We start from the raw sequence: 14,008 nt of genomic DNA, 5'->3' as shown, positions 1-14,008 counted from the left end.
TTGTTGGCCCACCATCAGGCTGACTTTCATTACAACACATTTCATCACATTACTCAACACATTTTATGCGATACATCACGCAAATCGGTATACACTATCTCTATACTCACGGATCAGTCCCATTTCCCAAATTCCATCCCGATTGGCTAAGACTGGCATCCAAATCTCGCAGGATTGGTCCGTTTCGAACAAAATGCCACAAATAAGTTACACACACATTCCCACTGAGCCGAGGACGAAATGCTCAAATCAAATCAGCCTCATGGTGGCGCTATAACAGGCCAACTCCTGTTTTTACCTATAATTGCACCGATATGTGTACAACTTTTTATGCACACTCCCTAGAAGCCAAGGAAAAACCTTTGCCCTGCATTTTTCACATCTGCCTGTTTTTTTAAATCTCAAACACATCAGTACACATGATCTCTGTAGTTATGTGATCGGGTATGATTGATTTCTCATAATTATTTCATCCCGATTGCCAGCCATTTATTGAAAACATGCCTTCATCTTCATAACATTACTAAGCATTATGAATATAATGTTACGTCACTGGTGGAGACCTGTGCCTCGGAGGGCACTTTAAACATTAAATGTTGGAAACAAGCCATAGTGCTTTATTGAGTTTTAAATCCTCTTAGAAGACCTTGTATTGAACTGTATTTTTATTATTGTTATTTTTGGCCTACTGTTAAAGTATTCAATAAATCAAAAAACAAGTGAAAGTTGTTTGGTCAAATTTGTACTCGAGCACCTGATTGGCTGAAATTGACAACCCACTGTTTTCTGTTTAGAGCTGCTGAGACTCTTGAATAAACACTCAACAATGGTTACCATCAGAATATAATGCTTTCAATGAACAAACCCTTTGTTTTAAGCAAAACATATCACTTACCCTAACTTTAATTGGCTTAAATATCCTTTACTACTGTATGCCGTACAAGGAATGTCAGTTAGCTTGCTCCTTTTAGAAAAAGCTGAACGTAAGACGCAGTCAACAAAGATCAAGCTGTCGGCTTTGGAACGGCAGTGAATTGCTGCATAAAATGTCACATCTAAATCCATTCATCCTCTCTCCGAATTTGTTTCTAAGCATCGATCAACAGCTAGCTGGACCCTGGATTTGGTCGGATTCATTTTCAGTCTGTTTAGAGGTTGAGCTGCCATGCTGGTGTCTTTGACTCATCGCAGAGACTCACAAACACTCACAGACACTCACAGACACATTTCTCCCGAAAAGCTGAAGGTTAACGGATTTGCTCGGCGCCGCAGACAGCTGACAGAGAGCATCACATCATTATGACAGTACAGTCCTCACAGGCTGGCAGGGTTCTGCCACACTGTTTCACTGCACAATACTGTGACAAATAAAACCCACTTGAATCTTACATTATGAATTATACCGTAGTTTGTCGCCTTTCTGCCTTTCTTTTCTTTTAGGCCAGTGTAGATGGCTACACTACACGACAGTTAATTAAACGTCATCCCCCTGTGAAACAAATGTTTATCATCAAAAGATAAAGAGAATACGACAGCAAAAACGTACCCTCCTTTATGTATGTCGGCCGATGGAGGCCTCTTATTGGATGTCCCTGCATCCTGGTGGGGTTTCCTGTCCAATGACAGCGGCGCATCTCGTGCTGGCAGACCCAGCACCAGGGTCTCCTTGGTGACAGAAAGGGTCTCGTCCGTCCGGCCCAAGTGCTGCTTGGCATAGTCGAACCCCTGGACAGGCTGCAGGGAAAAACACAACATAGTCGAACCTCTGGACACGACAGGCTGCAGGGAAAAAACACAACATAGTCGAACCCCTGGACACGACAGGCTGCAGGGAAAAACACAACATAGTCGAACCCCTGGACACGACAGGCTGCAGGAAAAAACACAACCTAGTCGAACCCCTCGACAGGCTGCAGGGAAAAACACAACATAGTCGAACCTCTGGACACGACAGGCTGCAGGGAAAAACACAACATAGTCGAACCTCTGGACACGACAGGCTGCAGGGAAAAACACAACATAGTCGAACCTCTGGACACGACAGGCTGCAGGGAAAAACACAACATAGTCGAACCTCTGGACAGGCTGCAGGGAAAAAACACAACATAGTCGAACCTCTGGACAGGCTGCAGGGAAAAACACAACATAGTCGAACCCCTCGACAGGCTGCAGGGAAAAACACAACATAGTCGAACCTCTGGACAGGCTGCAGGGAAAAACACAACATAGTCGAACCTCTGGACAGGCTGCAGGGAAAAACACAACATAGTCGAACCTCTGGACAGGCTGCAGGGAAAAACACAACATAGTCGAACCTCTGGACAGGCTGCAGGGAAAAACACAACATAGTCGAACCTCTGGACAGGCTGCAGGGAAAAACACAACATAGTCGAACCTCTGGACAGGCTGCAGGGAAAAACACAACATAGTCGAACCCCTGGACACGACAGGCTGCGGGGAAAAACACAACAAAACCTTTCTGGACAGGCTGCAGGGAAAAAACACAACATAGTCGAACCTCTGGACAGGCTGCAGGGAAAAAACACAACATAGTCGAACCCCTCGACAGGCTGCAGGGAAAAACACAACAAAACCTTTCTGGACAGGCTGCAGGGAAAAACCTTAGAGTATATATGAATGGAGACGGCACCGGATTCTTCCTCCCATCCACTTGCATTAAGTTGCTCAAAAGCGCATGAGGCGATTTCACTCCTCCTTCCGGGTAGGAACAGAGTGCATTCTGGGATTGATTGGGCCAAACACATGAACGCGCTGCCACTGACTATCATTGCACTGAAACAGCGTTCACGTATGAAACAACGTTCACGTGTCATCATGAACGTGTGCAATAATAGTCAACGGACCAGCGCGTTCATGTGTCTGGCCCAGCGCTGCAATAACAAATTCGGCCACTATGTCCATTTCGCCTCGGGTGCAGTACTTTAGTTAGACTAGTCATTGGTCTGAAAAACGACAACCCACCTCAAACCCTAACCTAACCATAACCGCAAGCACGGGAGCAGGCGCTATAGTCCGAGATGCGGACGCATGTCGGACTAATGCTCCGTCGGATTATAGTATGCCTCCCTTTCGCCTCAGGGTTTCCTCCGGGTGCTCTCTCTATTCATATATACTCTAAGGGAAAAACACACCTTCTGAGGTCAGTCCAATATTTTTATGGTCTGGTCTTTTCTCTGAAAATTACTCAGCTCAATTTGTGTAATCCAATTGAATAACCCAAAAATTAACTGAGGCTGACCTTTTTTCCCCCTTTTCTTTTTTCAACTAGCAGAACTCTGTAACATAACCTCGAACAATGAAACAGCTGCTGCTGCTACAGAACAAAGAGAATTGTTATTGAGTTACAATGAGGCATGATGAAGCTTTCTCAGAAAACAGGCTGAATGCTTTTGCAGAACACAGGCTAAATATTGATATGGAGTGTACTGCTTACAGCACAGTAAAAATGAAAGATCTTTATGCTGTACATGAATGTGATCACATGGACTAAGAAAAATTAATCTGAGGTACAGTAGGCCAGGGGTTCTCAACCCGTGGGTCGGGACCCCTGGGGGGGGGGGGGGGGTCGCCAAATTATTTTCTTATTTTTTTTTGCAACTGAATGGCTGGAAAATGGAAATGAAGAGTTATCAACATAGTACACATAGTACACACGTTCCTTGATGATTATATCTGGTTTCAGTGTTCACTTATGATAATACAAAACAATTTAACCCATTCTATACGGGAACCCATTTTGGTGTTAGCATTACGTTATGCTTTAGCTATTTAAAAATAGCAGATCTACAAGCTCATATCGCGCCACCGAGTGGCGCGATACGAGCTTGTAGGTCTGCTATTTTTTTTAAATCGAAGAACGACTGACATTTTTTGAATCTGATCTCAGGTCAGAATGGGTTAATCAGACCAGCGTGTGTCCAGTGGAAACCTCGTATGAATCTGATCTCAGGTCAGAATGGGTTAACAAGAAATGACACGTTATGATGGCGGCCGAGCTTTGACTCATGATATGAACTAGAAATGCAACTGAGATGATGAGGGGTGAAGTGTGCTGCAGGATGGGTTTTCTATGACACATGGCTGGGTTACACACACCACGTTACACACACCACTGGGTCAGGAACCATTTTGGGTCACGGACCAATTTCTATCTCATTTTCATAAAAAAATATATATATAAATATTTTCCAATGGTTTTTCTTTTTTTAAATAGAAAATGTTTTAAAACAAATAAAATTTAATAAAATCTAAAAATTACACCAAAAAAAAAGAAAGAAAAAAAAAGTAGTGAAAATGCTTGTAGATGTGCTATTTTCACTAGTTTGGGTCCCGGGCAAATGAATAATCTCTCCTTCGAGGTCTCGACCTTGAAAGTTTGGGAACTACTGAACCACACAGTATAAGCTCACCACCCCAGTAATAATATGAGAGTTGCCATGATATGAAGTTGATGACTTTAGGCTCTGTGTGTGTGTGTGTGTGTGTGTGTGTGTGTGTGTGTGTGTGTGTGTGTGTGTGTGTGTGTGTGTGTGTGTGTGTGTGTGTGTGTGAGAGAGCGAGCACACGCATTTGTGTGTCCATGCGTGCATGTGTAATGTCTGTGTCCTTCTCTCTCAGTCCTCATTCAAACTACTGTTGTATTCCCTCATATAAGCACAATTTGTGCTTGAGTGTGAACTTGGGAAATTAGTTTACAGTACATTTGGTGACCACACTGCCGTGTGACAAAATATATAAATATTGGCGTAACCACTTAAGAACCCTATATACTACTTTGTTGGCTGGGGTCCCCCAGGGTTTTATACTTTTGTCATTGTGAATTTTAGTTGTTTTTTTTCATTCCATATGAAAGCAGAAAATCATAACAAAATAATGAGATATTGCTTAATTGGATCGAGTGAATAGTTTTGAAACTACAGTTTATAATCATCATTTAAATGGCACACATTCCTATAGATTTCTGCTATCTATCCCGTCATGCTTTGTATAGGGTTTGCATTTCTGCATTTACCACAATTCTGCAACATTTTGTGTGGAACTGAAAGTGTTAGCAATACTGGCGATTATAGTCTATATTTATGTTTAAGCTTTTTATTTTTTACGTGTCGAGACATCTTTTTTACTTTACTGAACTCCTACTGAACTCCTGACGAAAATATGACTGCGCCTCTTACAGAATTGGGCACAAATGTTCACCCCAGAATAGGACTTTGACTGAGAAAGGCAAGAGGCCGCACGCAACATGAAGAAGGCATTCCCTGAAGAAGGCAACTTGTTGCCGAATCGTTGGAAAAATAAAAATTTGATGGCATCGTGACTAGGAGCTGTGCGGCCTCTTTCCTTTCTCAGTCAAAGTTTTATCTCCTGCGGTCAGCTCCTACCTTTGTGTTTGTTCGATCACCCCAGAATAGGGACACTATAGGGTTTGGGTTAATGTGGTTAAAGAGAATATAAAATCAGCGCGGAAAATTCATTGCTATCGCATAACCCAGGCATATCACGGAGACAGAAAGCCCTTCTTCCACAATGTGGATTTGAGACCTCTCAGTACCATCACAGACTGAACTTAACCGTACATGGTCTGCATGACATAGTGCAGCTCAGCAGTGCAAGTACAGATAAAGGTAATTGGATGACCTCGTCAGATTTTCTTATTTCATTGTGTTTAATCATTCTCCAAACACAGAACTTGGTATAATGGGAAGGTCTGAGGTTTTGGCATGAAGCGACAGAAAATTAAACAGGCTGGATAGAGGATACGTTTACTTTTTTTTAGCAAAGACACTCCAGGGCTTCAGCACTTTCTTTGTATTGCTAAATGCCCTCCCATTTATGTAAACTAGATAGAGAGAGAGAGAGAGAGAGAGAGAGAGAGAGAGGGAGAGAGAGAGAGAGAGGCAGAGAGGGAGATACATCTTTTTTAGGTTATTCAAACAAAACCCAGATATTTTCCCTTCATCTACCTATACTTCTGGTGGCTGTATAAAAGGCATTTCTGAGGCATTCCATAGAGCACGGCTGTAATCTCAGAGTGCATGTGAGGATACTAGGCAGTGTGGGAAGACTGCTGAATCTATAATGTGACACACCAGCCACAGGACATGGCCCAGCCACAGGATCCATCACACCAGACTTTTATAGCTATAGGTCAGCGGAAGATAAATTGACATGTGCGCTCCTGCTGGCATGCACACACACACACACGCATGCACGGACGCACGGACACACTATACACACACGCACGCACGACAGATTTCAGTTACTTGTTCATAATGTTTTGCTATAGATTTGTTTTTCTTCGAACACTAGGAATGTGATTTGGATTGCATTTCTTAGGACAGATGCTATAGGCTGTCGCGCGTGTCCTTGTTTTTTTGAAGCACTTAATTGTTTTGTTTGCGCTCCACCGTTATGTAAGCTATTTACTCTGCAGTTTTGTTGACTAGGGCTCACACCATTTACTCTGATTTCACGTGTGTGTGAGTCTCACTGGATAAGAGCGTCTGGTAAACTAAATTGTGCATGAGCGTGTTCGTTGCCTCGACACAGACACACACACACTCACACACACACACACACACACACACACACACACACACACACATGCAGTCGCAGCGCAGGAAGACAAACAGTGGTATTAAAGATACATGCATTGAGAGTGGAACCATGCACAGGTTGAGTGTGTGTGCGTGCGTGCGTGCGTGCGTGCGTCAGACAGACAGACTAATGTATTTTTGCAATGCTTTTCCTTGTCCCGTTTATATTATTTCTTCTGATTCTGAATATGCATTATTCTTATGATTTTGCATCATAAACTTTATGTAATGCTTTGGAAATATAACAATGCTTGTCATGCCAATAAAGCATATTTGAGAGAGAGAGAGAGAGAGAGAGAGAGAGAGAGAGAGAGAGAGCACTTAAAAGCACTGTTCCAAATCTGTCCTGTGGCCCAGTATGGATTAGATGTACAGTATAGATTATTGACGGGCAAACATTAAATGTGCCGGCGTGGTTCATTTGAAATGGAAAGCCGTGGCTGGTTCATTTCATAATGCATAGCGATGTGGTCATTCAGTGGACGATGCTGTGGCTACAGGCTAGATGCTGCTGTGTGCAAAGGCAGGATGACAGCACTGAGGGGTATGCAGTGGTGGGAAAAAACTACTCACATGTTTTACTTAAGTATACGGCAATGCAGAAATACTCTGTTACAAGTAATGGTCCGGAATTCAAAATGTAATTGAGTAAAAGTGCAAAAGTATTGGCATCAAAATGTACCTATAAAGTACCAGAAGTAAAACAAAAACATTAATTATGTAGAATGTTCAATTTCAAGGTTTTAAATGTATAGTAAAAGTACAATATTTGCCTCTGAGATGTAGTGGAGTAGAATTTGAAATTGGAAATACTCAAGTAAAGAACAAATACCTCAACATTGTACTTAAGTAGCCCGACACTCATTTTCATTTCATTTCGTTTCACATTTATTTTTTAAATGGGCTTGGCTAGTGATTCAGGGCTGGAGTCAGGCTAGTACTTAGTGAATATACTTAGTTACTTTCCACCACTGGGGGTATGTAACCTTGAATGTTGGCTTTGACGTGTCAACGGTCAAATCTCCCTCCATCCCCCCCTCTCTCTCTCTCTCTCTCTCTCTCTCTCTCTCTCTCTCTGTCTCTCTCTCTCTCTCAATTCAATTAATGAAATTCAAAGGAGCTTTATTGGCATGAGAAAACATACGTTTACATTGCCAAAGCAAAAGTGGAACAAACAATCAAGAAAATAAACGTTAACACTTTGAGTAATACTATCTTGTGAAACTGTACAAAGATCCTCCTCCCTCCTTTGGGGGATTGTAATCCGTGGGAGGTATATGTCTCTGGTGTCTTGGTACAGTGGGCATAGGTTAGGAAGTGTAGCTCAGTCTCTACCTCGTTCTGTGTGCAGTGCAGTGCTGACATGACATAATCCCACCCTGTGTTTCATTACCGTGACGGAACGTGACAACATAGTCTACAGCTGAGCTATGTTGTGCTGCTGACAGGCAGCGCATGAACACAGCAACACAACCGCATTGAAACAAGGGCCGGCTGCGGTGAAGATACCAAGGAGTGGACATAGATGTCACTGTTATGCAACACGGAAGTATAGTAGGGACTTGAAGCTGTTTATAAACCAGACATCACTGACGAATCCTTGGTGTTACTCTTCCTGCGACCAGGCTTTCACCGTCTTGACTCTTTTTTCCCCTTCTTCTTCCCCCTTCATGGGCCCTGATGCATTGCACCGGTTGCACTGTCAATATATTCGCCACTGGCCAGACAACTATTCCACAATCTACGAAAGCTATAGAGTCTGGAACTACACCATGACATTTGTGCCATTTCAGTTCATGAAAATATATTTTTAAATATATTTTAAAATGTCCATTTATGCTAAGCAGCAAGCTATATTAATGCTTAGATGATTTATATTTATTTTAGGATAAATGTGCGCGACGGTAAAGACGAAGCGGAAGCGCGGGGAGGAGTCTCCACTTCCGCTTTATATTTTAGCAATGCGAGACTACAGTATATTGATACTTTTACCTACTGTAAAGTAAAAACAATTGAGTGCTCTCACTGGAAGTGACTGCTATAGTACCGTGGCCCGCCGTGCAAATTAAGCTCACTTTGTTTTGACTTCTTGTTTGTGCCATCAAAGTACGTCTTCATCACTCATCTAATTTTAACTCGCAGCAACAGCCTCATACAGCAGATGGACGAGATGAGCTCGCTTCCCCCCATGGCCATATTGATTAAATGCAGCTCGAGCGGGGGGAGAAATGCAGAAGCACTCCACTGAAGTCTGTGTGTTATATCTGTCCCAAGGGCAGTTATATTAAATGCACAGATGCGATGCATAAAACAGCACAGCATCGCACATGTTGCTAAACTGGTTTAGATGGAGCCTTTTTACAGCGTGCGGAGGCATGGTGCAGTAAAACATGGACTATCTAGACTCTAGAGAGTGGAGTCATTTAAATCAGTGCTTCTCAAAGTGGGGTCCGGGGACGCCGGCCCGGGGGTCCTTGAGGGAGTTCCAGTTTGAGAACCAAGATTTAACCCATTCTGAACGGGCACCCATTTTGGTGTTAGCATCATGTTATGCTTTAGCTATTTAAAAATAGCAGATCTACAAGCTCATATCGCGCCACCGAGTGGCGCGATACGAGCTTGTAGGTCTGCTATTTTTGAAAAATCGAAGAACGACTGACATTTCTAGAATCTGATCTCAGGTCAGAATGGGTTAATCAGACCAGTGTGTGTCCAGTGGAAACCTCGTATGAATCTGATCTCAGGTCAGAATGGGTTAAATGTACACAACTACAACTACTGTGGGGGGGGGGGGCTATACGGAGGTAGAGCAGCGGTCTTGAAATGGGAAATGTTCCCAGTTCCATCGCCAGCAAATTCAGATTGTAATTTTAGTCATAGTCTTTTGAATAGTTTTCGTTTAGCTTTAATCACATTTTAGTCGATCTACTGTACAAGCTGAGTTTGTAGATCGGCCATTTTCAGCATGCAACCAAGTGTAAATCAAAATTAGCCTGGTTAATAAACCAGACCGAATCAGCCGTTGGCAAAAATAAATTGCCTGCCGGCGGATTTCGGTCTGGAGAGGCTCAATTGTACGCCCATTTCCTACACCAGAGAATGTGGGCGGCCAATCGGGACACGGTATGCAATATGGGCGGGCTTTGGTACAGTGACGTTCAATGCTTGAGACCTTTGACTGACAGTAGCTCTGACCAATTGCGTCAAAGAGAAAATGTTTCCCTGGAAATGAAATCCAAGCTGAGCCTCCCCAGACTAATATCCCGCGGTCCGTGCGATATTAGTCTGGTTTATTAACCAGGCTAAATCAAAATGACTTGTGTCTTTTACTTAAACTGGATCTCTAGTCCACTAGCCCCTTCCTACCATGTTAGTCTAGTTTTTATTTATTATTTTTGTCAATAATAGTCATATTTTTAGTCATCATAGCTTCGTTTTAATTGAGTTTCCATTTCGTTTTCGCCAGTGGAAAAAAGGTAGTCGAACATTTTTCGTCATAGTATTAGTCGACGAAATCAGCACTGGCCCAAACTGCTCCCGATGCGCAGATTGGTGCCTTGCATGCTCTCCTCCACTGTCCTATGCATGTGTGTGTGAATGGATGTGTGCATGTGTGTGAATGGATGTGTGCATGTGTGTGAATGGATGTGTGCATGTGTGTGAATGGATGTGTGCATGTGTGTGAATGTGTAATTCACAGTGTACAGATCTTTGGAGAAAGACACTATAGAAATGCAGGTCGTTTGCATTTATATTGACTAGAGCTACTGAAAATTGTATTGACTCCGTTTTTTATATTGAAATTATTTGTGCAAGGTAGCTATCAAATAATAATCTGATCTGTTGAACGACGAAAAGCGAAATAATAAAAATACACAATTGGCCTGAATATAAGACGGAAATGGAAATATCAAAAGAAAAACGGGGTCGTACTTTTACTTACTGTAAGTAAAAACAATTGAGTACTCTCACTGGAAGTGACTGCTATAGTACCGTGGCCCGCCGTGCAAATTAAGCTCACTTTGTTTTGACTTCTTGTTTGTGCCATCAAAGTACGTCTTCAACTAACTCATCTAAAAAAAAAACGGGGTCGTATTAAAATCGGGGACTAGACAGGCACACGCACACACACACACACACACACACACACGCACAAGCACACGCACACACAGACCAGACTATTTGATATTCAATGTTCCTTTTCCACAAATGAGTCTTGAAAAATGGGGGTCGTTTTATAATCAGTCGTTTCATATTCGGCAGAATACGGTATAATTGAAAAACATTTGGAAGTATATTATTCAGTATATTAGTAACTCTTCAAACTCAGTTTACTCTACATTAGCGGTAAAGTGAGACGGAGTCTATATATATAGTGTTTAACCACGTAAACCCAGAACCCCCCAGGGGCATATACTTATTACTTGGCCCCTTCCTTTTTTCCTTAGTTTTCCAAATGTCTTTGCTGAAATTAGGACATCTAGATTAGAAGCTCACAAGCCATGACGTGAGATCTATTTTTGCTGAATGTTTGCCCACAGTATATGATCGCTCTAGGGTTCATGTGGGTAAAGCTTAAACACACATTACAAAGCTAATTTAAACCATTATATTGATTTGAGGCTTAAGGTTGTCTTGCATGACGACTGCTAGTTGAGTGGGCTGGGAGCAGTAGGTCGCATAAACATGGCGCGCGCGCACACACACACACACACACACACACACAAACTCACACACACACACACACACACACACACACACACACACACACACACACACACACACACACACACACACACACACACACACACACACACACACACACACACACACACACACACACACACACACACAACACACACAAACACAAAGCCTGTGCAGCTTATAACGAACAGTGTAAATGACCTCGCTCAACAATTTTCTTAGTCAGATTGCCACAAGCATGTGTTAACAGTACAAAGTCAAATAATAATGTGAAAAGAATATTTATCTCCTATTTCTCCATGGATGCCTTGTATTGGGACAGGATTTAAATATAAGACAGAAACAGATGCACGGCGCTATACTTCATGATTTTAAAATCATAAATATTTGATGTCCAGTCTACGAAAACACAGCATGAGTAACATAATGCTGTTTACATATATGGCTTCGAAAGCAAACATAGACGTGCAGCTTGGTAATTGCGCGTCTCTAAATACCGTGAGGGGCGAACACAAGAGCAGAGCGCAGAACATCATACAGAAACACGGCAGTGAAACACACAAGGAAATAGTCGCTGTCAGGCCAATAAACCTTGTATCTCCATTTCTTAATCTTTATTATTTAATTGAATAAATGAACGCCACAGATTGTACAAAATAGTGAAAATAATGATCTATAAACTCACATTGTGTAGAAATGCGACGTGTTGTGAGCTTATAGATCTGCTATTTTTGCTGTTTTTGACATACTTTTGACATAATGACAAAATTTGGATAAAATGTTGACAGTAATTACAGTAAGTCTATCTGCGGGCTTTATTAATATTTAGCCAGTAAAAAGTATTAACAAAAGTGTGTGTAAAAAAAAATAATAATAACTACAGTGGGTCTTTTCAATGGATTTCTTTTTTCAATTTCCTGAAAAGTAATGGGTTTGGACATACAAGGTTTCTGCCTGGCAGTGACGATCCACCATGCAACATAAATGCACCCACACACACACCATGCACATGAATAAACACGGCTATAGTGTGTGGGTATGAATGTGAGTCTTGGTCAATATGTTCCATTGGTTCCGTTGCCCAATTAAAATGCCACCCTACCCTATCCATCTCCATCCATGCCTTCCTCCCTCTCTCCCTCCCTCCCTCCCCTCCCTCCATCCACCAAGCTCTGTTGGCTTATGCCTGTCAACGGGGCTGGAAACGAGACCAGACCAGACAGAAATAACCGCAAATCGGTTGACACGCTTCACTGCGGCAGCAGGAGCCAAACAAGGGACAGCTTTTGCAGTAATTGTAATGGTCCGTAAGTAACTGCCTTGTATCTGCTGTCTGTGACCACTGCTCTGAGCTAGCTTCCCAGCTGTGATAATCTAGATGGCAGAATCCAGTGGAGAATGTGATAAAAGGATTGCGACGCAACATAAGGCTTAAAGCCACTGTGGGAGCCGGCGGGACTGGCTTCATGTGATAGGGTAAGGTCAGTGGTTTTCAACCAGTGGTCCGGGGACCACCAGTGGACACAGTTCCAGGTGGTCCCCAGCTAAATTATTTTGATCTTGTTAGATCCCTTACGGATCCATCTGGTTTCATTTTACGCTCTCAAGAGCTAAATTATTGTTAAACATTCGCATTTAATTTGCTAGAAGTCTACACAATTAGAGAATATAGAATTATTGTTAATTTGATCAACATTTGTCCGTTATCTCTCCTATGGTTCCACATCAATACAGCATGGAATTGTGGACAAAATATTCTTTAATTTTGAGTCTGAGAGGTTAACTTAATTCTCATCAAAATGGTGGTCTGTGGCTGAAATGCAGAATAAATAATGGGCCTTGATATGAAAAGTGTTGAAAACCACTGCTTTAGGAGACATGGAGGGTGGAGAGAATGGGCAGGAGTAGGGGAGTTGTTTTAGGTTAAAGATGGACCAATGCAAGAAAACAAATGCATTGGGCTAAATTGAAACACAGCATATTAGAACATTAGCCTATTAGTGTTGAGAGCTTATATTCTACACACACTATACTGTTTTAACTCTTCTTCTTCTTGCATATTGACCCCCACTTCCTATCAATCCCCCACATCGAAGTGAGTCACTGTGTGTATACCTGGTGGTGGCAACTGCCCTCCCTTCGATATGATGTCTAAAAAAAGAGAAAGTCAGAGGCGAGTGGAGGGTTAATAGACTAGGACAGAAAATAATTGAATATTTTATAGTCATTTAATGACTCTGGAGGATAAAATGCAGTGCTAGCTAGCTAGCTACCTTATAAAAGATGCTTGTTTTTCTCTGCTGCTGTCGGGATATCATGCAATGCACTAATTGGTCCGGCTGACTATACTGTATATGACATCACCCCAGGCGGTATAGATCTATGCATTATGGACTGATGAACACTCCATTTACAATAAAATATGTAAAAATGTTATTTCCAGCACACTGAGCCCCATTTCCTCTTGCCCAACTGGTCTTCACTGCATGCATGATTAGCACTCACAATGGACATTTGGACAAGAGTGAAAACAAATGTCTCATGCCCACACAGATGGGCTTAGATCTGTCCTGGCCTGAACAAAGAACTTCACATGCTAGGCTTAACGTGTGATTATGAAGACATTCACAGCTACGTTATACAGTATAGGTTTGGTAAAGTTGGGCTCTAGGACCTGTGTGTTAGCA

General features: G+C 42.2%; 1 protein-coding gene across 1 annotated transcript in view; it reads right to left on the bottom strand.

Moving 5' to 3' along the window:
• Window positions 1–14,008, bottom strand: part of kiaa1549la (KIAA1549-like a) — a gene marked incomplete at its 5' end in the record, with an annotated part of 99,904 nt that overhangs the window by 27,885 nt on the left and 58,011 nt on the right. The window contains 2 exons of the mRNA XM_083764117.1: window positions 1,547–1,734; window positions 13,437–13,472. Coding sequence (XP_083620243.1) covers window positions 1,547–1,734; window positions 13,437–13,472 — 224 coding nt within the window. The remainder of the gene's footprint in view (window positions 1–1,546; window positions 1,735–13,436; window positions 13,473–14,008) is intronic.

The sequence above is a fragment of the Protomyctophum parallelum genome, assembly GCF_964188405.1.
Source record: "Protomyctophum parallelum genome assembly, chromosome: 4".
NCBI lineage: Eukaryota > Metazoa > Chordata > Actinopteri > Myctophiformes > Myctophidae > Protomyctophum > Protomyctophum parallelum.
The sequence above is the reverse complement of the archived record's forward strand: the minus strand, read 5'-3'. Positions and strand labels throughout refer to the sequence as shown.